The sequence below is a fragment of the Notothenia coriiceps genome, unplaced genomic scaffold (assembly GCF_000735185.1).
Source record: "Notothenia coriiceps isolate Sejong01 unplaced genomic scaffold, NC01 NC01_scaffold00037244, whole genome shotgun sequence".
Classification (NCBI taxonomy): domain Eukaryota; kingdom Metazoa; phylum Chordata; class Actinopteri; order Perciformes; family Nototheniidae; genus Notothenia; species Notothenia coriiceps.
Window position 1 is genome coordinate 26,843,494 of NW_011369945.1, and position 26,300 is coordinate 26,869,793.

The window sequence follows — 26,300 nt, forward strand, 5'->3', positions numbered from 1 at the left end:
TGGCCAATACTGTATTCATAACAATATTAAGAATGCTTCAATATATAATTAAATAGTGAAAATGTGTCGATTAGATTGAACTTTGATTAAGTTTAAAACCTAGGGGGGAAACAAAAACATGTGCAGTCAAAAAAGGAATGCAACATGTGGGAACCCATGAGTGTGTCTTTTCATCTGTGTGCAAGAGAGAAAGTGGTAGAAAAAGTAATTGTACAGCTACTTCCTTTTGTTGAGCTGTAATCAAAAGAGTTTACATGAACCAGCATCTAACTCACAAGATGGCCTGGCTGCTGTTTTTCTCATGAGCTCTACCTTGGTGGTTATGTAAACAACACTGCAGTTAATGTCAGCGGTTGTTTTGAGACTTTCTAAAGAAAACCTCAACTGGTTTGAGGGGAAACAACCTAAATAACATCTGTGCCGGCCTTTACGAGAAAACTCAGCCATCCACTTTGTGGTCCGCAAACATGCACACACTCTCACACACACACATATACACATATGCTCAGCCTGCTTTGCACACATGCAACTCAAGCACACACCTGTATGTCATTAAAAGTGGGACTAACGACTGGTTACTAACTTATTCTTTTAGGTCTGAAAAACGTTTAAAAATGTACAACAGCATATTTTACTTATAGGAACAAGAACAAGCAATGCATGCTTTGAATAGCACGGTTAAAGACAGAATCAGCTAAATGCGATGAGGGCACAACTCAGCTCTATATTTTTTCAACATGGTAACTTGGTAAGGAGTATTCAGTCTGAGTGAGCAGATCAACCTCATTATGACAAAACTGGTTCCATGTCACAGATTCACTTGAGAAGCTCCAACAGTACACCTGGGGAAAGATGGTGCATGTATTTGCCATGGAAGTGATGATATCGCAGCTCTACACCAAACATCAAACAATGTTTGGTTTGTTGCCTTTTAAAAAGTAGGCCAAACGGCGCGGAGGCAAACAGACATTAAGGTTGTACAACAGGGCGCACAACACAAAAAAAGCTATATTTAGAGTGGAACTCCATTTTCCTAACCCCCAAGTGTGTACCCTCCTCTACACCCACTCTTTCCTGGGCTACCTCTTCTATTCAAGCACCATAGCTCTGTAAATGGGTTACCCCCATGAAGCCACCCACGCATCAGGTACAGTATGAAAACCTGGGGCATCCTGTTATGACTTCTGGTTTCCTGTTTCCTGTGTGAAAAATACAGCCCCCTCTCTGACACACAAATGCAAACACACTCATTAAATTGCATATCAAACAGAAAAGGCTTGGGATGAGCTTCTAACACCCCATTTCAAATAAATCAGTTGATGTGTTTGTATGCATGATCCTTACCCAAGTGTTTGAGAATTCATTTTGAAATCATAAATATCATAAATATCAAACTGATTAATGTCATGCTTTTCCTTTTTAGATTATTCCCAATAAGACTCCATCTAATAGCTTAGTGTGTTTTTGACAGGGCGGTGACATTGGTGTGGTATTTAGCAATTTGAAATATACAAGGCTGCTGCATTGTTGTGAGAAAGTTATTATGCTATAAGGTGACAAGAGCAGCTGTTTTTACCCCATTTTTCACAACATTTAATTTGTTTTTATTCCTTGTACACATATTCTCATTTCACATGCCAGAGAGGAAGATGTACAAGTGTCAAGGGACTACTGAAACAGCGCTAACAGCAGTGGGTGCTCATGTGTGAACTGTAGGCCCCTCGTTCGCCAGAAATATGAAAATAACAGTGTTTTGTGACAGACAACATGCATCCACTGCACACCCCCTGCCAAGATACCTGAGCATCTCTCTCTATAGGGGTCAGCAACATCACTCTTAATGAGCAGATATCTCTTTCTTACTGTGGCGGATCTATCCTGCCATGCTGAATGCTCAGTGATGGTGTACATGGATAATTGTCTTGGCACAAACTCATAGTCCCTTTTTCCCCTCTATTTCGCCGGGGCTTCTGCTGGTGCTCCGCCATTTAACTGTAGTTCCTTTTTTCATACGTACAATTCTTTTTTGTATCCGTTTTTGGTAGAAGTTGTCGTTTGGAAAAAAAGAATGTGACGCATGTCTCGAATCATCAATGTTCGGCTTTTCTTCTATTCAATAGGGTGTTTACATTCTATACACAACTCAATCACTCTTTTTCTCCTTTTTTGCAAGAAAATGTACAATAGCAATCTGTTCTTTTTCCTCATTTTTAGCTCATCATCCCCTCCCCCTTCCTTGCAGATTTGAATGCATTAGCAATCAAAGAGCCACTGACAAACGCCCAATCTTAATTACCCTCTCATTTGCATATTTGCATATTAATGACTGCAGACTTTGCTGTTTTTCTGCTGCAGTAGTCCCCCTCCCATCAACACTGCTCAGACTTAGCCACCCAACAAACACTGCAACACTACGTCTTTCTCTGAGCGCGAGGCCTCATATTTTCAGCTGAAGTTGAAAGACATTTAACGGAAGACATTTCATTATCACTCTAGACATGAGCCAAACAGATGAATCATTGTGCTTGTAATTTCAATGGAGGACTAATGTTTTTTAGCAGGGCTTCGATTCACGGTTTCCCACGGTCTTTTTAGTAAGCATAAGCATGAGTAATGTATACGATGTACGATACACCACACACAGTACAGCATATTTTTGATATTTCTGTTTGGAAGTGTACAGTCATTTTGTTAGTAATACCACCAGAAGTCCTCAGTGCTTTGCACCCGAGTGCTTCCCCCTTCTGGTGAAAAAAGTGTAAAACAGTGAAGCGATAGTCTGGTTTATGAAGACATGTGACAATACATACTATTTATTGACAGTTTCCGACAAATTATAAAGACAAATCTTGTGATGATTTTACCATAAAAAACATCAATATCTTTAGATTTAAAGGAGGAAGTACACAAATAGAAGAACACAAAAGGAGCAAAATGCCCCAATCCTGCCACAACACAGGATGCACTTCAATGGCAAATCCATGTCCTGTTGTTAACATTACAGCAACCACAAAGAAATAATCAGTTGTTTCAGCTGAGAATGCTCAGCGAGTGGATATGCAGCTTTGTTTTTGTACTGTCCAGTGATGAAGGTCTACTAATCTTAAAGCCAGTTGTTGGAAATATGTATCTAATGGTACCACAACAAGCTCATAATGCTGCTTACGTTAACTCTGACAGAGGAAAAAAGGAGGGTGCATTGAAAGTTGTACCTTTACTTGGCATCTTAGAATTTGTAGAAATCACTCGCATCACAAAATGCAACAAAAATATATATATCCTAGCTTCACTCATCACTTGCCCACACAGACACACCTAACCTCTTAAGTAAAATAAACAAATGATTATACAATGTGACATAAAAAAACACATTCATTTATGTATTTACCTGCCATGATTGGAAACCCTAGTGCTGTAGAGCCTGTATCTTTCTGTCTTAAATTTCAGTAGAGCTCCTGTGATAGACGGAGGTCCACCTGAGAAAGGACGTGGCAAACAGTGTGTGTGTGTGTGTGTGTGTGTGTGTGTGTGTGTGTGTGTGTGTGTGTGTGTATACTGTGTGTGTATACTGTGTGTGTATACTGTGTGTGTATACTGTGTGTATACTGTGTGTGTGTGTGTGTGTGTATACTGTATGTGTGTGTATAGGTGTAAGGGTATAGGCATCAGCTTTACCATGTTCTAGATGTACATATCGTGTTCAGTCTGCAGTGCGTGTGGGAGTGCTAGGTTGGTTTAGCCCCATGGTTTTACAAAGCCAGCCCGCAAAGTCTACCTCCTCCACCTCGGATCGCTTGATAAACATATGGTTCTGCAACAAAAAAAGATGCTGATATTAAAACCACAATCATATAAAAGAACAACATATTCTGCTGAAGTTTGAATGAATATAATGCTTGCCTTAACAACATGAAACAAAGCTAACTACAGTTTGTAATCTGTCAGATGTTACACATGTTCAAAGAGATAAGCAGGAACTTAAATTCAGACTTAAGCTTTAGTATAACTGAGGACACTCACCATCAGCATTTTCAAGTCAGCCCTTTCTGCTGGATTTTTGATGAGACTGAAAATGAAAGAGGAGAGAGGGATCTTTTAAACAGAACTTTCCATTGAAGAATAGAAAAAGAAGATGCGTGTGAAGAACCAAACCAAGTTTACAAGCTTAAATACTTACCACTTAGTCACAAAGTCCTGGAAATCAGAGGTGAAGACGCCATGTGGTAGTTTGGGAGGAGGCTGAAATACAGAAGAAAGTCGTAAGAACATCTTTCATATCACCAACCCGATTTTGCAGGAAGATAGTAAACCCTTATGGGCTTGTTGTTGTTGTTCACAGACTTAGATTCTTACCTCATTTACTATGTAGTCCAGTAGTTCAAAGATAGCCATCGCAGGGCCATGACCTGTAAAAGAAGCCCAGGTAAACTGTGTTTTAAAGTCAACATATTAAGAAATACTTTAATTTAAGACGCTAGAATCACCTAGTCCACAGGCACAGGTATTTTTCTTTTAAAATGTAGCTTTTTCTACCTTATGTCCCCACTCTGACGATGTTTTAGGACAATGAAAAAGAAGATTTTGTAAAACTCCTTCCAGGGTATGAGTATATCTAAGTTTGCAATTTCACTTCAGGTTTTATTTTTTGACATGCTGCATCTTAGAGGTGCAGGAATGCAAAGTTACATTTGTAGTTAAAGATTTCCATTAAACAAAATGGTCTAATAGTGTGTGCTGCTCACCGCTGACAGGTCGACCCGGTGGTCTAGGTCTGGGTGAAGTGCTGAGGGTCTCTGTTCCACCACCACCCGAGATGGGACGTCCAAACAAGGCCTCCAGTTCTTTAGCATCAGGAGGAGGGATGGGGAAGCGTCCGATTGACATCTCCACAAGGGACAGCCCCATGCTCCACACATCTGACTGCACAGAATAGTGGGTTCCCTGCAATCTCTCAGGCTAGAGAGTAAACATAAACAACAGATAAAAACAGAAGAATTCATTAAATATAAAATCAACAAATATTAGAAATGATAGCTCCCTGTTCCAGCATTAACTAATATGAAAGGATTTGGCAGTGATTGGTGAAAGGAAATGGATTTAACTGGTCCACATAGTTCAATGAAGAATGGAAACGTTTGTGAGTAACTATAAAAAAAACTATAAAAGTGAGAAACTATATTTAAAAAAAACTGAAAATAGTTAGAGACAAATGCAACACAGTGATGTGGAGGAACTAAAGGACCAACATACCGACATGTAGGACCTTGTTCCAACGAAGGAATTGGCCATAGAGTCGATGAGCTGCCCGCTGACACCAAAGTCACACAACTTGATTTCCCCACGCGAGTTCACCAGTATGTTTGAAGGCTTCACATCTGGGGGGTCAAAGGATACAGTATGTTCTAAAAACGTACTGACTGTACATCTATACCATTACGAAGTGGAAAGGAACCATCTTTATCAACCATTGTACACTCTAAAGCTTTAGTTTTAACATTAGGATCCAGATGTTATGCCTTAGAGATAAAGAAAATAAGTGTTCAACAGCATGAACAAATAAGTACCTCTATGCATGATTTGATGTTTTTCTCTCAGGTACACAAGGCCTCTCAAAACCTGTTTCAAAAAGAGGAGAAATTATACAAGTCAATAACTGCCTAAAACCTTAATGTAAAAACAACAGTTATAAAATGAGCATATAACTCACGCAGGCCCATTGTGTATGTGTATTTAGACCACAACTTATTTTGAGTTCAATACATGGAAATGGTATTGCCAGATCTTTACCGGTGGACATGTTTTCCCTGTTGCACGGTGTCTACCGTCTTACTGCCAAACCCTATTTTCATTGATGCCAATAATGTAATTGCACGTAATATTACAAGATAGAAGATAACCATCAACTTACAGCAATGCTGACTTTTCCCAGAATTTCTTCAGGGATCCTCTTTGCTTCTTTCAGCACCTGGTCAAGAGATCCACCATCCTGCACAATGAAACAAAGAGAACAGGTCGTAATTGATATATCGCTAAAAGCACAACCGGTCTCAAATGGAGTTCAAGCATATTTGTTGCTTATTATATTGTACACAGAGTACATTTGGTGTGTGTTGTTTTAGATCATGATAATAAAATATTTTACCATATTCCAACTACACGCAATTCAAATGACCATGTTATGATTTTGCAGTTGCTGGGGAGGGGTTTCTGCCGGGGAGCAGTGCTGCGTTCGTGCCAGTAGCAGAGTCAGGGCAACAGAACGTGGTTTGCAATGTTAACTGGCTTTTGATGTCATTTGTTGTTCACTTTGTTTGGTGTTTGACTTAAATCGGAAACTGTAGGCACTCCAAATCACAAAAATTCAGATTACTAAATGTATTTTACGTTTACTTTATTCATTGTTTAATATTTTCTTAAGCATTGGACTGACAAATGTACATATAAGTTTATCAAAACATAAGTTTATCCAAAAAAAATACTTAAATTATGAAGGAGTCAGGGTATTTTAAGTAATTTTCAGCCATCTTGGACACCATCTTAAAAATTACAAATTTCTAGTGGTCAGATTTTGGTAGACTTTTAGTAAGTTACTAGGGACACCTAATACTATACAAGTATAATGTTTTTTTTTCATCTATGCAGCCGCCTAATAGGAGGCCATAGAGAATCTAGTTTGTTTTGGCTTTTTTTCTTCTTAATTCAATATAAAAATCCTATAAAATTAGCAAGAAATAGGCACAAATTGAAACTTGGACCCTAGTCAGTTAAAGGCTTTCTGTACCTGTCATTGGTATGAGTATATAAGAAAAAAACTCATAACTCTCACCATGTGTTCCATGCAGATGCTGATCTCTCCATCGTTGTAAAATGATCCATAGAAGCCCACAATGTAGGGAGAGTTACACTCATGCAGCACCTGAAGCTCTCGGATGATCTGGTTTCTGATTGCCGGTTTGATTTCAAGATGTATGAGCTGAACAGAGAATATAAAAGTTGTATAAAAAAAGTGTTATTTAGTATGACCACCAGTAAAGTATTTACCAAGTCAAATTAACAGGTTTAATACACTAGTTTGAACAGTAACGGAAATAACAGTTTTATTATTCATATAATTGAATAGTGTCATTTGCAGCTCACCTTTCTGGCCATGATTATGCCTGAAGACTTGTGGCATTCCTTATTGACGACTCCTCCATTGCCTGCCCCCAGCTCACAGACACGTTGGAAGTCGTCATCTCTCAACTCGCCCACCTTGGCCTTCAGGGTGAGGAAAGCTTCCAACCTCTTTTTCTGTTGGTCATCTAGGTCCAACTCCTCCAATATTCTTTTCAGTGCCACTAAATTGGCCCTGCACAAAACAATACACACCAAAAAAACATATTTCAAACGGCACAAATGACTGAGATATTTTGTCATACACTATATGTAAGGATATTAATGTGATCAGGAGAATGACTTACTCGGGTGGAACATCAGTGTTGGGGGAGGTGGATAACCCACCGCCAGCAGGAGCAATGGTTAAGGGCAATGGTCTCTTTTTTGGAGCCATTTTCACTTGTGGATCTTTCTTAAACGGTTATAATCTGTTTTAAACAGTTGTAATCTGGTAGATGCTACTATCGATATTCTGTCAGTATAAAGGGACGGTTAACCTAGTCAATACGATCTTAACTAAAATAAAAGATTCAACATTTTAGACGTGATTGGCTTCAATCTGTGCTTAAATTATCCCTCTCCCTCATTCACTTTGAGTTAACGTTAGCTGTAAAATAGCAGTTGTTTTAAATCATGTATCGGTTTTTACACTGGTTAGCACGATAACTCGCCGTAACTAGCATAGCCCCTGCGCTGCAATGAGTGACTTGTAAATTATTCTATGATGAACTAGCTACAACATAAGGTTTTAAAGAGAAGACCATCACTAGCAGCAAATCACGTTAGCTAGCTTGCTAACTTCCTCTGATAGCTAGTAAGTTAGCTTGACATTTAGCGCAACTTTGTTTTACAAACGTTGTGCTAGCGTCGTGTCCACATTCAGTTGTTAAACCACCAGCCTTAATGTGGCTGTAGTGCTAGTTAATTTATCCTTGACCCTTTTTCCGTTTGCAGGTGTGTGGTCGCTGTAGAAGGACAGACACTGTGGTATCAGCAGCAGAGATGGGGGCGCGTCGCAGTACAGGAACCCAGCAGCATCCGCACCAACCGTGGAGCAAGTCTCGCGATACTTTAGACATTTACAATCGCAGTACAAGAGCGCAGCAGAATCACCAACAACAACAACAACCGTGGAGTATATCTCGCGATACTTTAGACGTTGACAATCAGCTTTGTGGTTGCATAACCCAAATTGGTATTGTGTGTGTTTGTATCTCCACATATGTTTTTTGCGAACATTTATTATAGTATATTTGTGATTGTTACTGTATATTTGTGATTGTTACTGTTTTACTCAGAACAGGGGCTGTTCTGAGTAAAACAGTGCTGTATTGTCGACACAGGAGGACCCTCTGAAGCGGGTGTAAAATGCCAGATGTACGCCCAATGTACAGTAGCCTATATAGGAACATACGTTTTGCAAATTCTCTAACAATTTTGAAATGTAGTATCATATTACCAAAACCTATTGGCGTTCAGTAAACCAGGTGCTTTTCAGGTCTGGATCCCAGGCGAAGCTACCTGCTTTGATTGGTTGGTAATATGGCGATGAATCCCCTGCTGTGATACAAAACGGGTGAGAAGCTAGACATCTTCAAGAAATCCCCCCACTTACTCAGCAGCTGTGTCTCAGAGGAAAGCCTCAATGTCCACCTATTTGAAGGTTGGTGTTTCAATGCTCTGTTAACAAGTGGCTTTTGTATTTTAACCATTTATTCACTCTAGATAAGCTGGTGAAATAATAATGAAAATGTCACATTGAGTACATGTGTTGGCCTATTAGGAAACATGTGAAATTAAACTGTATCAATTAAAACCAAATATGTATTTTAACAGTAGCAGTGCATCATAAAAGTAAAATGGTTCAAATGGACCATTGTACAACGTAAGAAATATCTTAGCAAAAATGTCGTGTTTCATCTTGTTGTGCGCCCATGTGGTGTACAAAAACAATACAATAATGTTGAATTTCGAAGTCTGTTTTTTTATAAAGAAACCATACAGGTCTTTTAATTCATGTATAAACACTGTTAAACATATTTTCAAGAAGATAATCAAATACCGATAATTGGTTACTTTTTAAGAAAATACCTCAGAGGCTGAACATACGTTTTACTTTTGCTTGGAGTAAAACATACGTTTTACTTTTGAATGAGAAAAATACATTTGAAACTATATTTGTTTAACATTTATTTGTATCTCATCACTCGTAATCTTCTGCCAGCAGAGGGCCCTCTTGCTCATTTACAGCCATCAGATCCGACAGGGCTGTAGCTGTTTCCTTTTTATAGCGGCAGCTTTGAATAAAGAGAGAGAGAGAGAGAGAGAGAGAGAGAGAGAGAGAGAGAGAGAGAGAGAGAGAGAGAGATGAAACTGTTAGAAGCACATTATCACAGACTAAAAGATGCAGCTCTTATTCACTTTTCTCCAAAACATGTTTCTCCGATACATATTTATGCGAGCACTATTTGTTCTAAATCATCAACATTTCTTACTAAATACAGCTCCAGGTATTGCTGTCAGGTATCTTAATTTAGGGTTCATCACTATTCATATCCTCACACACAACTACTTACCCTCTGATGTGTTTGGCCTGGCTGATGAGGTCAAGAAGTTTGCTATTTCTGGTGTCTGGCAGCAACATGCTAACAGCAGCAGCCATGATGCTGATTGTGCCAAAAACAATGTATGGCAGGATCTTACTGTACACGCCTGTAAAATAATAAAAACTTCATCGATATATATCGCACTGTCATGGTCTACTTGGTTATTCTAAGGACACAACGCCAGTTTTAATGTGATTAGCATTGTCTTTGTGTTTACTATTGCAGCAGGCACAATGTGTTCAAGAGAAAATGCCTGTTAAACCATTGTAAGTTAACTTTTCATACCGGTATAATGAATTACATTTATAATTGCTTCATAGCACAGGCCATGGCGTGTGGGGTTTGAAAGTCTCATGTACGTATGTCTGTAAACCTTGTGAACAGGGTCTGTAATTACTTTTTTTACTCATTATCTGAAGGTCACAGACATTTTTTAATTGCCATTTGTTTATATTTCTTCAACTTCTGAAGACTATAGAGCACTTTAGGATTGTACACACTGAGCCATTGGTAGTAGACGTTGGGAAAATCATGTAGGCCTAACCCTAATCCGTGTTTTTTTATTTAGGAATGACTGTAAAAATATTATTTCCTAATACAAGGTAAACCATAAGGACATGCGTTGATAATTTGTCAATATGATACATTTTCTCTTTAAATAAATGTCAATGTTACCCTTCAGATATACCTCCATTGGGATAGCGAAGTCCCTCCCCTTCCCCTTCATCCAGCCCCTTTTATTTTAATACTGACGTAAACAAACAACATAGCAGCATTTTAAAAAAGCGGCAGAATTGGGAGGTACTAGACACTTTACCCGCGACCCAAACAACCCTGCACATCACCAACAAGCCTTGACAATAATTAATTCCGACGGCGGAGATAGTTTCATTACAGACATCTGTAATTATCATCTCCGGAAAGAGGAGTTATGTGGAAATGGCTGAATTAATTTACTAAAAACAGAGATCATTTATTATTTTCTATGGGAAGAGGTTTTACTCTTACTTTACTCGATGAGCAACATTTAATTAAACAATCAGAATGTATTTAGTTGTTTTCTCTTGATTTCTTATCGTCATTTTTAGTGTAATTCTGTTTTAATTAACTTTCATTTGACTTGCTTGTAAAGGACTTTAACTTTTGTTAGATTTGACTTTGCTTTGAATCTCAATTGAAACAATTTATTAAACCACGTTGGCCTTGTTGCTTTGAGAGGGCACATGGCTGAGATGGTGCATATCTTTGCAAATTAAATAAGGTATTGACTGAGTTCATCTTTTCAAAATTAATAAAAGACATATGGCGATTCAATGCTGTTTTCTACAGTTGGTATTGGCATTTTCTTAAGGAATACTTGTGTAAGCTACACAAATACAACAACAGAATAAAAAACACTTGCCCATGTAGATCACAAAAGGACAAATGATGGTGCCTATGCGTCCAGCTGCGGATGCTACCCCTAAGCCCATGTTTCTGACCACAGTGGGGATCAGCTCAGTGAAGATCATAAAGATGATGCAGTAAGCAGAAGACACGCCGGCCTTTCCCACTAAGGCTAACACCTGGAACATGACATGCATGGCTGAAAAAACAAACAAGTTATTAGACAGAGCGTATACAATTTTACACAGGCATGTGTCTTTTAGTATTTCCAGAGATGCCCGATTCAGTCAATATTGTACTATGAGTGTACAGACCTTCGGGAACTAGCTTGATAACCAGGAGCATGATGCCACAAAACATCATTGCCGAGCAGATGAATGTGGGTCGTTGCACACGATTAACCAGCATCCAAGTGGCTACATACACCACAATGTCAATGACTGCTGAAATGAAGCAGGTGAGGTAGACATTTCCATTTAGGTTACTAGTATTGAGAGAGAGCCCATAGAAAACCATGGCGGTAGCAGTCATGCAGAAACACAACAACAACAAAAAGTCTGAATTAAGGTGAAAGGATGTATGTTGCATACATTAATACAGGGATCTCAAACGTGCTTTTACTTTAACTGTGTTTTATTGTTTATTGTGCCCGGCTCAGGCTGACAACAAGTTCCTTTTTACAATTCAAAGTTGTTTACTATTTATAATTGAATATTCAATAAATGTAGAAATGTAGAAATTAAGTCACGTTACCATATGAGAACACTCAGAATTGTAATGTTCTTCATGTTAGGGGTTCGTATCAGGTCCAGATAAGTGTATGTCTGCCTCTCTTCACCTGTGTTTTGCTGAATTAGACATAAATAAAAGAAGCTGAATAGTGACATTGCATACAGTGCAATGTAAAGCTTGTCAACGTTTTGGCCATATTTATGCTTGATCACAATCACTTCCACAGCATGAATAGTAAAAATGGAATAAGTACCATCAGCTCCAAACACTCGTCAGCCCTGAATATGACCTTAGGAGCCTGGACTTGGTTCTTCTTGGCAGCAGCGCGTATGATAAGTTCAGCCTCCTCAACTCGACCTTTCTGTAAGAGCCAGCGGGGAGACTCAGGAATCACCCTGCACAGACAGACAAAAGGTAATTTATCTACAGTTTAACAATTAAAGACTTCAATTTTATAGCAAATTCCATCTAATTTCATTTGGAAAGGCATGGAATAGATTTAATTAAATCAAAACATCACACATTGCAGAGAACACATATCATTTAAACAATCAAAAGTGTGATACAAGTGGTTTGAAGACTTACCCAAAAAAAAGCAGAACTGGTTCTCTGTATTTAGTGCGAATGCTGTGCTACAGCATTCCACTATAGTTCTTTGAATCTTTATTCTTCCCCTTATTATTATTTCACCAATACTTTGGCACTCCATAACCTCAGCTTATTTTCAGCTACAGAAACCATTCAAATATTAAACTATTCAGCCTTTTCAGGAATCGACGGGAAACCTTCAACTTTTTAAAAATACTTTATACTTTTTTTTTGAAATATTCAGCTTTTTAAACTCTTTTTTTAACATGGAAGTCAATGGGAGGAGCCTTCAAATCCTCTTTTCCTACACCTTGCGCCAAATGCTACTCCTTCCACATACTTTCAGCTAGAGACTTCATTCCAACTTTAAAATGATCACAAGACCTTCAGCTATACAAAAAAAACTTGTTATTCAGATTCTTCATATCTTTTACACTTTTTGAGATATTTAACTTAGTTTGGAGCTTGGTAGAGAGGCCTTTTTCAGATTTTAACATTAGTGTGGATGGAGCAGCTCGTTAAGTCTAGAGTGCTTTGATCTCAAAACAGAGTGGAGGACAGCTTGAAATTCTCCCCAGAAAATGTTTTAAACCTGCCATAATTCCCNGTCTGATTAATAACGAGGACTTTCAGACCAACTTTAATAAGCAAACTTATCTTCAATATTATAATATATATCCGATTACTAACCTACTACTATGTTGCGGTGAGTCTGTGACTTTCTTTCTATTTTCTATTTTGGTGTTTTTATATTCTTTTGTTTTGGTATATTTTATTGTATTGTCTCTCTTTTTGATCTTATTGATATTTGTTTGAATTTGTCTTTAACTTTATCAGTTGAAATTATTTTTGTTATATCAGTTTTGTAAGACTTCTTGCCTGAAAATATCGGACTTCCAGAACCACTAGTAAAGAAATTTCAACGCTTATTTCAGAGATCGGACTTTCATACACCTTCCGTCGGATCGTCCAAACCGCGTTTCCCATTTGCTCCGATTGCCTTCATCATATCAAACGGACCCGCCGTTCTGGTCCAATAGTGATCTGAGTGACAAAAAGTCCACCTAGCTCCCAATAGACTCCCATGTTACATTGTTCCGGATCTTTCTTCAGAACAGAGAGAAGTCCACTTTAGACTAACTGCTCCCATCTCCACATTTTACACACAAAACCTAAAAAACAAACATATATCAGTTCATTGGGGTTCCCTGATGCTCACGGTCTGTTAATTTTTTGATAGGAGCGATAGTTTTTGAACAGGTGGCAAAATTGTCAGATATGATCCTCAATGCATTCTTAATGACACTCAGTGCTGCAGCTGGTAACCATGGTGTTGCTGGGCAGATTGAAAGCTTTGATCTCTGGGCTCACACAGGTGTTATGATTATTTGTTACGATTAGGTGCTCAGCACAGAAACAAACCCTGACAAACATACTGGACTTTTACAGACTGTCTCAGCCTATTATTTTCTGTCTGATGGAGACTTCATACAGACTTCAACAGGTTCCACATATTGTATACATTATTGGTGGTCGAAATGTTTGCAGTCAAAATATTCTGCTGCTTTCCCAAGCCTTTTTACTTTATTTTTTCTTCTTAATACAAATTCATTCACTACTACTTACATCTGATATTTAACTCCTTCAGCCTATTTTCAGCTGCAGAAACCATTCAACTATTACATTATTCAGCTATTTCAGGACATCAAGGCTATACATGTTGTTGTTTATACCTTTTTTTAAACCTTTTCTTTTAAATATTCAGCTTTTTCTGCATTTTTGTAGCTAAAAGCAGCTACCATTCAGCTAATAACATATTCAGCTTTTTCTGCATTTTCAGCTAAGTTCAGCAACAAATGTTCACAGTTTACAGCATTCGCACGCATTTTCTGCAGGAAATGAATTTTCTAGTTTCATTTTTTTATTCTAACTTTTGATGAATGAGTTTCATTTGTTCGCAGAAACCATTGAAGGTGGCTAAATATTTCAAGTTATTTTGATGTGGCCTTTTATGAAACGTTTACTTTTATATATGTCCAGGGTTAAAAGAAAGTTATAAAGTGAATTTAAGTGATTGACACAAGAAATACGGTTTGTCAATGATATTTATCAGCCAACATTCATCAGACTTACCACCATGTTGGTATAAATAGGAGGCCAGGGATGGCAGAAGCAACCAGCAGCATCTTCCAGCCGCGGATAAGGTAGGCAAACAGCGGCAGCAATGCATATCCCACACCAAACCCCACAGTGTGGTCGAGCAGAGCGCTCATCCTGGCAGTCGGGCTCAGCATCTCAGACCCTGAGCATCGGAGCATTGCATTAAGATTAGAGAAAACACATGTTCTCACAAGAAACTGTGAGGACTGTCTGCTTCCCTACTGAATAATCAATTAATGCTTCCTTCAACGTCATTTACACAAGAAAATGAGCAACTTAAAATGGGAAAACTAAAATTATACAAGCAAACCTCATCTTGTCACAGACAGATATTGAAGAAGAGACAGAGACAGGGACTCTTTGAGAATGATCAGTTTCGTTAGTACCTGTACTATGTCATGACAATAAAGTTGAATCTGAATCTGAATGAGAGAAGTGCTTTTGCTGTCTCACCCAGAATGAATGACGCAATATAATTGGAGATCTGGCCAAGTCCTCTTAGAAAGTTGAGGATACAGAACATGAAGCAGTTGACGGAGGTGGCCTGGATCAGAGGAGTGAATGTTTGTAGGGCCAAGGTAAAGAAAAACACTGGCTTTCTGCCAAACCTGTGAGACAACAAAGCACGGAAACAGGAATTAAACGCTATGAATGTATACACTATCACACTGTTTGACTTGTTCTTATTGGAAGAGCTTGTGTTGTCTTTCTCTTTCTCTCAGTCCATCAGGTATTGTGTCTGTTTTTTTCTTCTACTTACACACAGATCAATCAAAAATAAAAAGAATCATTGCTGATTAATCAATAACCTTTATAATTGATTCACGTTTAAAAAATTTCAACAAGGATTTGCTGTTTTATCTGATACATAACACTAATTGTATATCTGTGGGTATGGACTGTTGTTCAGAACATGCAAACTGAATGATTAAAGTGTGCTTGGTTATAAATATCAACAGATGATTATCAGCAAATAATCGTCAGATTAATCGATAATAGAAATAATCATTAGCCGAAGCCGTAATTATAATCAAATATTCTGTATATAAAAATGCAACTAACTGTAAGATTAGCAAAGTCTAATATTTAATTTTTTTAAGTTTTGTTGCATGGAAATGAAAGATCATTTTACAGTGAGACAATATAAATATTTAATTATTATTATATTGCAATTCTTCTTCTTACAGAACAGGACTTACCGGTCTGAGAAGTGATCACTAACAAATGATCCAATCAGGACCCCTACAAAGAATAAGGAGGTGGTAAAAGGAACCATCCATGCATTGTGACAACCCAGATCCCACTGTAATAAACGAAAGAAAGCATCAGATTTCATCAAGACACATTTCAGAGAAATCTGACATTGAAGTCAATTCTAACGTATAAACTAATGCTAACAAAGTATTACAAAAGGAAGTTTAAACTGACCTCAAACTGTCAGAAATAGGCCTGTAACTTAAGATAATTAATCTATACAATTTCAGAAATTAGTGAAAAATGTCCATCCCCTATCCTAAATGATACTGATATGGTATAATGCAGTACTACTATAGTCTACACAGTATTTATCTACATTTGGTCCAAATTGACAAATCACAATACTTGATTGACAAAGTAATACAAATGTGTTATTTGTCTATACTTTATTCAATTTTGAAATATTTTAATGCCCAATGAATCCTGTAACACAAGTTAAATCAATAAAGCGGTGCGTGAGGCTCAGGTTTGGGAAGCAACTTGTTTTACCTGACGCTGCCCGCCTCCGGCGTCTAGATAAGAGATCAACTCAGTGAAAGCACAGCCTGCTGTCTGCTGACCAATCAGAGCTCAGTGTGCGGAGTTTAAATCTATCAAGTCATGTTACAGGATAAAGTAAATACAGTTTAAACTGCCGTATGCAGGGAAGACGGCGATGTGTCGCGCATTTATCATTCATATCGCGTCAATCACGTCATCGTTCATATAATATCACAATATATCATATTTCCTTATCTGAGTTAGCGTGCAACACAGTGTCACATAGCCTACTGTAGGAAGAAGTATTATTTTAAGCAACAAATTAAGTTGACGAAACTGGGGGTGTTGGTGGAGCCTCGCAGCGGCGAAACCGTGCCACGCCACACTAATTGCGCTGCATAAGCGCATAGGTGCGCCGCATTTGCGTCTCAGTTGAGGCTCCCTCCGCAAGATGAGGCCCCCTCCACGAGGTGAGGCCCCACGCAGTCTCCGTGATCTGCCTGTAGGGAGGGACGGCCCTGGTACAGGGCACTGGTGGCTGCATTGCAACGCTAATGTCAAATACACAAACATTATATTTTAATTTTACCATGGATGCAGTGACAAAAATATTTGGGAAGGCTTACCTTCCCTAGCCACAGTACCCGCCGCCTATCCTCTTACATGGATAAAACAGGATAACCATGATAATATACTTTGAACATATCCATCAGCTGATAATACTTTGGTACTTTTTGTTGCGTGAGACATAATTCAGCAGACGTCTCCACGTTTGCAGTCAGCCAAAGTAGTGTAAGTATGCTAACGGACAGAAAAAACACACGACCACTATCGCTCAGAGTTTGGCCTGGAGTAAGAGCCGTTTATTGTTTCTGCGCAAGCTCATTAGCACCAACACGTTTCAGGCACATTATGATGATGTCATACACATGAACATAAACATGACTTTGATATTATACAAATATGCTCAACACTCCCACTCAAAGACATGTTGATAACTCTCTACAGTGGTACACAGAATCCAAATAAACAAAACAAAAGCTTCTCTAGCAGTGTTCAATAGAGAACCGCAGTGACGCGTCGTAAAACCCGGAAGTAAACTTCTTCCGGTTCCTTCGCGAAAAACCAATGCAAATTCTCCATAGGATTTTGGAAAATAGCTCGAAATAAGGTCTGTGGTTGACACACATTTAACGAGAGGGATCACGTTTTGTTCAGCCGGATAATCTCCACATGTCAACCCTACTTTTATAATTTTTGAATCATAAATCTAGTAGCCAAAAGCGAAATGCTAACGTTATGCTATAAACGAACTACAAGCCAGTACAGCAGCAGGGTCGCACGACTTTAACGTCACGCCAATTTAAGATCGTTTCAACTGACTTGCACAGAAACTGCACTTTGAACACTTTAAATATATTAACATTTTAAACTGTTTACCCCGGTTATCTAGGCCCGTTTTGTTTAATGTATACCACGTTTATCTAGGCCCTTTTTGTTTTATGTATACATGTCACACTGTGGGAAACGATATTTCGATATTTCTGGATGTATAACACATGTAGAATTTTGACAATAAAGCTGAATTTGACTTTCGCCTGCTTGCATATTTTAACAAAGCTTTTCATTTTAGCCACACTGAATTTAACTAGAAGTCATGGCTGTGTTAATTACCAGTCTGATATCGTTTTACAAAGATGACAAGAAGAGTGTAGATAGAGGAGAGAGCCACTACAAGTCAGGACACGTAACAGTGCAGCCTAGATGAAGGTGTGCTTACCGGTGTTGTCAGGGCTAGCATGAGGGACAAGGTTTATAGTGTCGGTGAGTAGTGGTCCCTCATGCTAGCCCTGACAACACCGGTAAGCACACCTTCATCTAGGCTGCACTGTTACGTGTCCTGACTTGNCGTCAAAGAAAAGCACACCGTGGTCGACCGAGGAGGTGACGACGTTCCTACATCTCATTGGCCAAAAAAAAGCCGATCGCCCCGCCTACACTGCGTTGCTACCCCAGGTCCTAAACTGTAATGGAAATGCGCCACGGCCTCGGACAGCCAGCGAGGCAGCCCGAGGCCTGAGCGAGGACGCTTAGGGACGCTTAAACGGGGCTACCCCACTGCAGTGGAAATGTGCCATAAATGAACTTGGCAATGAACTTGATTCTGATGAAAAATTCAGTTAACCCCATTGAGTGAAGTTTAAGAAATAGTATTCCACATCTTCTTACAAATAGGAATATAATTTGTGTGTAATAATTTGAATCACAAATGAATCATTCCATCATTCCTGGATTTCTTTAATTTTAGGGCATGCTGTCCCTCCTGTCTAAATGCATTGACCGGATGAACCTGTACAACAGCGCTGCCCACTTTGCAGAGGTGGCTGGAGAGAAGGCCGGAACAGCGTGGAAGGACATCCTCAATCTCCTCTATGAACTCCTGGGTAAGCCTGCTGAGTGATCAATCTCATGAAATATCCACATCTTCTGACAGCTGACGACCCTGGGCAGAGATGCAGTATTAATCTTCCCTTAGTGTCTTCACTGAATCCTCCCCTTCCCCTTCACACTTCACACTTCTTATCACGCCTGTGTTCGCATTTCCTTTTGCCCGTGCCACATCTGTAGTTCACAGCTGGTGACATTCATATGTAACTATTTGGGACAAGGGAATGGAGAGAAAAGTAAAAGCAGAATGCCTCTTGTATACTTCTTTGATCATTTAGGCTGCTTTTCATTTAGGTCACATTGTTCTCTGAGATCAGTCTGGGGGTGCAGTATTAAAACGTTGAGCTGCATATCTAAAAAAAAATGATGGCATCATTAACAAAATGCCCGCCTTCAGAGGTTCTGGCATTATCCCCTGACCCTGAGAAAGTTTTATTTTGAAAACTTTATTGTTTGTTTTGCTGTCATTGGAGCTTTCGCATCAACAGCTTCCCCTCGGCTCACCTTGACTGCCCTTAGATTCATCACCTCCCCAGCATGTACTCTCACATGCACACACAGTAAACACACACGCTAAAAAACCCACAAATACACTCCTCTGAGTGCTCTCCAGCCCTTTGCTGCGGAGGGGTCACCCCCAAGGATGCGAAGGCAGTCTGGTGAAGCAGGTTTTTCATGATGAATGATGTTTTCCCTGACCTTTTTCTCCTTTCCATTCTAACTCTGAAATTCTGCTTTTAAAGGAATACACACACAGCTTTTTAATGCAGGTCAAAAAGCAGTTGGTAATTTATAGTTGGTAAATAACTCTACTCATATTTGCTGCCACTCTGCTTGACAATAGTGCATGAGATAGATACACTGTGAAAAATAAGTCCTGTTTTCCCTCCAGTGCTGCCATGTTGTTTTGCAAGATTCCATTGAGCGTGAATAACGAAAACAACCAATAATAGCCGAGGAGTCTCTAACACGGTCTCAGTCACTGCTAAACACTGATCAAACTGTCAAGCTAAATTCTGTTGCTGTTTTGTAAAATGAAAGAGTTTGTGGCAAGGGCACCACATAGGAAAGAGTGGAGCCAAAACAAGCACTAGTCTAGTCAAAGTAGGAAATGTGCTAGAGGTGAGAAATAGACAATGCAGTAACAGCATCTTAACCAAAATAAGATATCAGTGTTTCCCAAATAATTTGATTCTATTTGTGGGGGCACCGCCGCCGCACCACCGGCAAGAAAAGCCAAAGGCCCCTTAACCTATTCGGGTGGCCCACGCATCCACCGCCCCCTCAAATAACAAAATACATGCGAGTTCATGGCTACTGTAGCAGACAACGTTCTTGTTGCTCTGTGTTGCATTGTTAATGAGTGAGACACACCGGAGTTGAGCATCTGTGGGTTTTATTCTCCGGAGAATATAATTTACAATTCAGGCATTTAGCATACGCCTTATTCCAAAGCGATTTACAATGACCAATTACAGGGATGTTCTCCCTGGAGTAACTGAGGGCTAAGTGCCTTACTCAAGGGCACACTAGTGGTGGTGTTCCAGGCGGGATTTGAACTCGCAACCTTCCGATCATCAGCCTCCCCAAATCACTCCTCTTGGAAGTTGCTTTACTTTTTATGCCTTTATTAGCTACAGGACTAACTTGAATTTTTATTAAAATGAATTAATACATTTAAAAAAATATTTTATTGTGATGTAGAGACAAGGCTTTTAGCGACAATCATGTATTGCGTTACAATTATATCGCGCCCCCCAGGTTGGGAACCACTGCATTAGACCACCAAAATATAATCAAATATAGGTCATCCTAAAAACCATATAATCAATCATATAATGACAAAAACCAGACCAAAAAAACATCAACACCATTTCTTAGTATGATGAATGAAATATTATAAACAGGCTTACTAAGTGTAGGCTCTTTGTTTTGGCTGAAAATAGTAGGCCTACCTGTGTTAAAACAAGAATACATGTCATTTTCATTCCAACTCTCCTTCTGAGTTAGTATTTTACATTTGGATTTCAAAAGAGGTAGGCCTATGCTAACTTAAAATTAATAATAACGTAATAATAATTATAACAGACTAATCAGTTTAAACAGCAAAACAAAAATAAAACTATGATAGGCACATGTTAGTGCGACACGTGCCTGCTTTTGGGAGCATAGTCTCTTTATGCGGGGGGGTGGGGGGAGTAGTGGACAGCGCCACGCTCCACTGACAGCCGGGGGCGGGTCTTGCTTTTGACATATGCGATTGACCGCCAGCTCGCACACGTACGAGGTTGGAAAGTTGAAACTGTAAAAGCACGTTGATGGCACTCTCTGAGAGGGATGGATACTTGTGTCCCACAAGCAGCCAAAAGATATCCAGAAGTAGTTCACCGTGCTTCAGTTTCAGGGAGCGGTCCATAGCTCTGCGAGTTCATCCTGAGCTTTGCTGTTTAAACTAGTGGCTGATATTAATGAGAGAGGATGAAACGGATCCCACAGCCAATCAAAGTCTTCATTCATAGGAAGGAAATATGACTCAAACTTCTCCTCCAGCACTCTCACTCTCACTCTCATTACTCTTGTAATATTTTGGCGCGAGGATAAAAAGCTGCTCTGCACGCCGTAAACAATGACGGCTGATGTAAGCCATGAGAATTTAAGCAGTCAGTATGAGGCTATATTCAATTTAATATTTCTAAATCTGAGCAATATATATGCTTTATTAGCTTATCAGCTCCATTGTACACGTAATAAGATAAAGTTTATATGAAGTGAAGTTTATTAAGTGAGAAAATAATGTGGAACATAAAAAGATTCTACGGCCCAACTGGACAGTGCTCACCAATGGTGGGATCTGTTTGTGGCGGACGATCTTTTACAGCCACAAATGAATCAATGTACGGGAAACACTGGATTTCACAATCAGTAAATGACACTGTGTTAGAGACGCCTCCGCTGTGATTGGTGGTTTGGATTTGCACAGCAGAATCTTGCAAATGCTTTCAGGAGCAATGGTGGGAGAGGAAGGAACATGCCAGAAGACTCTTGTATCACATACTTAATGCATGCTGATTATTTGAGTAAACTTTGACAAAGGATTTCTTTCAATAAGAGAATGGTTGTATACCATGCCAGGATATGCTCTTCACTACTTTTAGCACATATGAAAAAACTCATTACATCCGTTTTTTGCCAAGTCTTATGAATGAGATGTTGCTGTCTGCTTCAGGTAAACCTCTATATCTCATTGTGCATTATGAGGCTTTATAGGAGCTGTGCGTCACTGCAGCAAGGTCAGGCGATATCCACAGGAGGACAGAAACTAAGATTTTCAGGTGTCACGATACAAGTATGCATTAAAGTACATTGTGTAGCTATGTATAAGGAATGAATAGCAGATAATGGAAGTCTTTAAAATACTTCATCTCGTAGCTTAAGATTCCCGCTCACTGACACAAATCATCGAGGATGCTGCAAAACGTGATGAAAGATCTTAATGAGATGGGACTCGAACCACAAACCCTTTCTCAATTGTGATTCTCCTCATTGAAATGTTGCCACGTTTATTATAACTAAAGTATTAAAATTCGTTAATGGTCATTTAGTGGTGGCTTTTTTTTTGTATCCCTTTATATAGTTTATGCTAATGTTACCATTATTCAAAGTCTATCTGTGTAGCCCTCAGGGTCTCCTCTCTGTCTATGACTTTTTTTTATTTCACATTCACATAATCACAGTGAACATCCCTGCCCGTGCCTCATGGTGTGGCTCTATCCATGTGAACAATAGCTATCCTGAACAGAAAGAATTCTAAGAGATTAGACCCCCATCAGTATTCCTTGGGCACAAAGTGCTGTTAAACAGTTTCACAGGCATTAATCCGTCTAGTGTCCCTGAATCCTGATGGTGAAGAATGTGACAGTCAAGTAATAAGGAGACTCCTTAATGTCTCCTCCATGACAGAGAAAGGGCACAAGGGAATACACCTCAACCTTTTTGGAGAAAAAAGAACGCCGTACTTCCTTTCAAACGAGGCTTCAAAATATAAATCCCAAGAAGATGTCATTATGGGAGGTGTCAGTTTTGTCACATCTCATGAATTTTAATATCGACGTCTTGTGACACATTTTTATTAAAAGTCGTAACATCGACTTTTCCACAAGTCAGCTGCTTGGATCAATTGGATTAACGTCTTTACTAAACCGTATATGTACTTTTATTAAACCTTCTGCAAACTTGTCTTGGTTTAGCCGCACTGATCCGTGGGAACAGGAACAACTGCACCCAATTCTCCCGCAACTTGGACTGGTTGGTGAGCAAACTGGAGAGACTGGAATCTTCATCAGGTATTACGGGAAACTTTTTATTTATTTTGAAATTTGGAAAAAGCCTAAACCCTTATGAGCATTATACTGATGCAGAGATGTGGTCAGTACACTTTATATATTTGCTCTGATAATGACACACATGTTCTGTCTGACCTCTCAGGGATCCTGGAAGTCCTCCACTGTATCCTGGTGGAAAGTCCGGAGGCTCTGAACATCATTCAGAGAGGTCACATTAAATCCATAATCTCTCTGCTTTACAAGAATGGACGCAACTACAAGGTATGCGGAAAAATGACTTGACACATAACACGACAGAAAAGCACAAGATGAAACCGCACACCTCGTTTAATCCAGAAAGAAGGGAGCCAGCTTTAAAATACAGATATACAAAGCTGCCTGGTGACCAAGTAGAACTCTCAGAAAAAAGGACATGTGGACTGCTATCAACGTTCTTGTGTTACTGACATTCTTACCATGTTTATATGCAGTGTTTATATGTCACAGTACATTTTACCAGGCATGAAACGGCATCCTTGTAAACGAACAACAGCTGTCATTTCACGAGTGTTAGGTAGAAGTCCATGGTCATGTTGACTTGAGGGTTCTTTATAAAATATGCACTACAAGCATTGCCACAAAAGAATCGGACTGATCGACTGACCATTAAACTGAAAAAAAGGTGCAGATGTTGTGCAACACTTTTATGAAACAACAGAGAGCAATAAAATGGCTGAGTTTTTCCTCCACCTTTCCTCTCTTTTAGATTCTGGATGTCCTCTGTTCCCTCTGTGTTTGTAACGGGGTTGCAGTGAGAGCCAATCAGAATCTGATCTGTGACAACCTGCTTCCCAAGAGAGACCTGCTGCTTCAAACTCGACTCGTCAATGATGTTCAGAGGTGACGGTCAAACTTTCCATTCAAGGCGTCGTGATAGCTGGCTTTATCAGATGTCATTTCTCTTTGCCACGCGACATATGGGATTATTCTACGACTACAATGACTTGTATTCTTCATCTTTCTCTCTAATCTCCTCCAGTATGAGGCCGAACATCTTCCTGGGTGTGGCTGAAGGTTCAGCTCAGTATAAGAAGTGGTATTTTGAGCTGGTGATCGACCAGGTGGACCACTTTGTAACCGGAGAGCCGACCCACCTGAGAGTGGGCTGGGCCAACACTAAAGGCTACGCTCCGTACCCCGGGGGAGGAGAGGGGTGGGGCGGCAACGGTGCTGGAGACGACCTGTACTCCTACAGCTTTGATGGACTTCACCTCTGGTCAGGTAGGCATCTTTATATAGGACCTGCAGCAACACCTGCTAGTTTGTTATGAGATAGAAGCCTATTGTGGTGGTTTTGGCGCAGTGGTTAGAGCGTTGGTCATCAGATCAAGGGGCGTTGGTGAACTCCAGTTCGAATCTCACCTCGGCCGCCACTGCGTCAGGCCGTTGTGTCCTTGGGCAAGACACTTTACTCCTGTGGGTAATGTCCACAGTAATGACTCTTACATGTCTAATATGTGTAATGTGTAATTGTAAAGCGCTTTGAGCACCTGTAAAAGTGCTCTAATAAAAAAATGTAATCCATTATTATTATTATTATTATTAGGAGACACAGAAATCTCACTGTTCATCTGCAGCCACGTTTAAAAGCTATTGTTGTTTTGCCTTCTTGGAGTATGCAAGGTGTGAACACACTGTCTTTACTTCACTTTCAAGTTTAGCTCCTCAAGTGAGTTTTTGGTAACACAAAAAGAAAGTATTTTTGTAAAGAAAAATGCAAACTTTTTATTTAGGTCATTAAACCATTGAATTGTATCATTTGAAATGTTAACTGGTTTTTTTAAGTTTTAAAGTGTTTCCTACGTGGAGAGTGACATATCATTGAACTATACCCAAAACTGTTTTCTGTTGCTTTTGAAAAACAAAAACAAATTTGAATCATTGCAGCAAATGATACCAAGAACTGGTGTGCAAAAAGAGCTGTTGTGGATTTGGAAGGACTTTGCCTCGACAGATTTCTTTGTCTGTGAATAATTCAGCAGCCTGCTGTCCACTCTCTTGGTAGCTCCTTCATTCTCCACAAAGTAAAGGACAAGTCACAGCTCTTACGGTGATATCAAATTAAAACCTCAATCTTTGGCATGTCTCTTAAAAGTCCCTCAGGGAATGTCTAACATCTTTAAGTTGTACTTGTGTAAACACGATGCAAAGGTGAATACCAGCAAATCACAGATATGAAGGTATACCAAAAAATAACTCTTCTGGTGCTTCAGGGCTCCAAAGCCTTGAATACCTCTCTTCTCTGCTCTCACCCTAAAAGCGTAACACCTACTTCAGTTCACCCCCCCTTCCAAATCTACTAAAAGTCCCATCACTTTTTCATTTCCACCATTTTTAAGCACTCATCCCCATCTCTCCCCCTCTCTGCTCAACTCCCCCCCCCCTTACCCCCGCCCATCATCCTGCCCTACTTTCGTAATGACTTTTCTGCTGATACATCCATCTTCTCTCTCTTTCTTTGCCTGATGTTGTCTAGGCCGAATCCCCAGGGCCGTGGCCTCCATTAACCAGCACCTGCTGAACTCAGACGACGTGGTGAGCTGCTGTCTGGATCTGGGCGCTCCCAGCATGTCCTTCAGGATCAACGGGCAGCCTGTCCAGGGCATGTTCGAAGACTTCAACACCGACGGCTTCTTCTTCCCCGTCGTCAGCTTCTCTGCAGGTGTCAAGTAAGGCTCCGCATTTATAATTCGGTAAAGAGATGACAAAGCAATCCCAAAAGAAGGGCTTGGTTTTTAAACTCGAGATTGAATTACAGCTTGGCAGACTATGACAACTTACTTACTTACTTTTAAATGAAAGATTACTGGGTTGGCCTTTTGTCAGGGATTAACAAAATAAATACACAACACCTTTCTTAAAAGCCACAATCTTCTTAAAACTGTCATCTTATTATTACTAGTTGAAACCAAGTACAGAAGAAATGTGTTGGAATAAGATTTATGAAAAAGGTTTGCGGGTTCTTAAAAAGTATTTAAAGTTGATAAATCAATTTAGCGAAAATTAATACATTTTCCAAGGTATTCCATTTTGTAGCTTGTTTTCAATAAGTATATAAATTGTCCAAAGAGGTTGTATTCTACAGTGTGCCTGAATGTAATCATTG

At 39.5% G+C, this 26,300-nt stretch overlaps 3 protein-coding genes across 3 annotated transcripts; 1 reads left to right on the forward strand and 2 right to left on the reverse strand.

Annotated features, from left to right (window-relative positions):
• Positions 1–2,769: 2,769 nt before the first annotated feature.
• LOC104965132 (dual specificity mitogen-activated protein kinase kinase 2-like) lies at positions 2,770–8,213 on the reverse strand. Its single transcript, XM_010794092.1, has 11 exons — positions 7,461–8,213; positions 7,138–7,348; positions 6,827–6,973; positions 5,909–5,986; positions 5,565–5,616; positions 5,251–5,375; positions 4,743–4,956; positions 4,354–4,406; positions 4,178–4,239; positions 4,021–4,066; positions 2,770–3,811 (listed from the first exon to the last, which is right to left on the reverse strand). Exons 1-11 carry the CDS (start codon positions 7,547–7,549, stop codon positions 3,701–3,703), a joined length of 1,188 nt encoding a protein of 395 aa, XP_010792394.1. The 5' UTR covers positions 7,550–8,213; the 3' UTR covers positions 2,770–3,700.
• A 1,145-nt stretch (positions 8,214–9,358) lies between these two features.
• Positions 9,359–15,963, reverse strand: LOC104965489 (solute carrier family 22 member 21-like). Its single transcript, XM_010794441.1, has 10 exons — positions 15,827–15,963; positions 15,081–15,235; positions 14,601–14,769; positions 12,133–12,274; positions 11,901–11,995; positions 11,802–11,806; positions 11,462–11,704; positions 11,164–11,346; positions 9,732–9,867; positions 9,359–9,452 (listed from the first exon to the last, which is right to left on the reverse strand). The coding sequence occupies exons 1-10, from the start codon at positions 15,961–15,963 to the stop codon at positions 9,359–9,361; spliced, it is 1,359 nt and encodes a 452-aa protein (XP_010792743.1).
• Positions 15,964–18,674: 2,711 nt separating this feature from the next.
• On the forward strand, positions 18,675–25,867 carry LOC104965490 (ryanodine receptor 3-like). Its single transcript, XM_010794442.1, has 6 exons — positions 18,675–18,808; positions 23,060–23,155; positions 23,298–23,416; positions 23,901–24,034; positions 24,174–24,415; positions 25,671–25,867. The coding sequence occupies exons 1-6, from the start codon at positions 18,676–18,678 to the stop codon at positions 25,865–25,867; spliced, it is 921 nt and encodes a 306-aa protein (XP_010792744.1). The 5' UTR covers position 18,675.
• Positions 25,868–26,300: the final 433 nt, after the last annotated feature.

Excerpts from the sequence above, each read along its gene's own strand:
- LOC104965490 (XM_010794442.1), top strand. The coding sequence starts at position 18,676 with ATGCTGTCCCTCCTGTCTAAATGCATTGACCGGATGAACCTGTACAAC. Across the intron at positions 23,156-23,297 it reads GAGACTGGAATCTTCATCAG|GGATCCTGGAAGTCCTCCAC; the intron begins GTATTACGGGAA and ends CTGACCTCTCAG. Across the intron at positions 24,035-24,173 it reads CTCGTCAATGATGTTCAGAG|TATGAGGCCGAACATCTTCC; the intron begins GTGACGGTCAAA and ends AATCTCCTCCAG.
- LOC104965132 (XM_010794092.1), bottom strand. The coding sequence starts at position 7,549 with ATGGCTCCAAAAAAGAGACCATTGCCCTTAACCATTGCTCCTGCTGGC. Across the intron at positions 5,617-5,908 it reads TGGGAAAAGTCAGCATTGCT|GTTTTGAGAGGCCTTGTGTA; the intron begins GTAAGTTGATGG and ends TTTTTGAAACAG. Across the intron at positions 5,376-5,564 it reads ACATCAAATCATGCATAGAG|ATGTGAAGCCTTCAAACATA; the intron begins GTACTTATTTGT and ends TTGACCCCCCAG.
- LOC104965489 (XM_010794441.1), bottom strand. The coding sequence starts at position 15,963 with ATGAAATCTGATGCTTTCTTTCGTTTATTACAGTGGGATCTGGGTTGT. Across the intron at positions 15,236-15,826 it reads AGTGATCACTTCTCAGACCG|GTTTGGCAGAAAGCCAGTGT; the intron begins GTAAGTCCTGTT and ends GTTGTCTCACAG. Across the intron at positions 9,453-9,731 it reads CAGGCCAAACACATCAGAGG|CTGCCGCTATAAAAAGGAAA; the intron begins GTAAGTAGTTGT and ends CTTTATTCAAAG.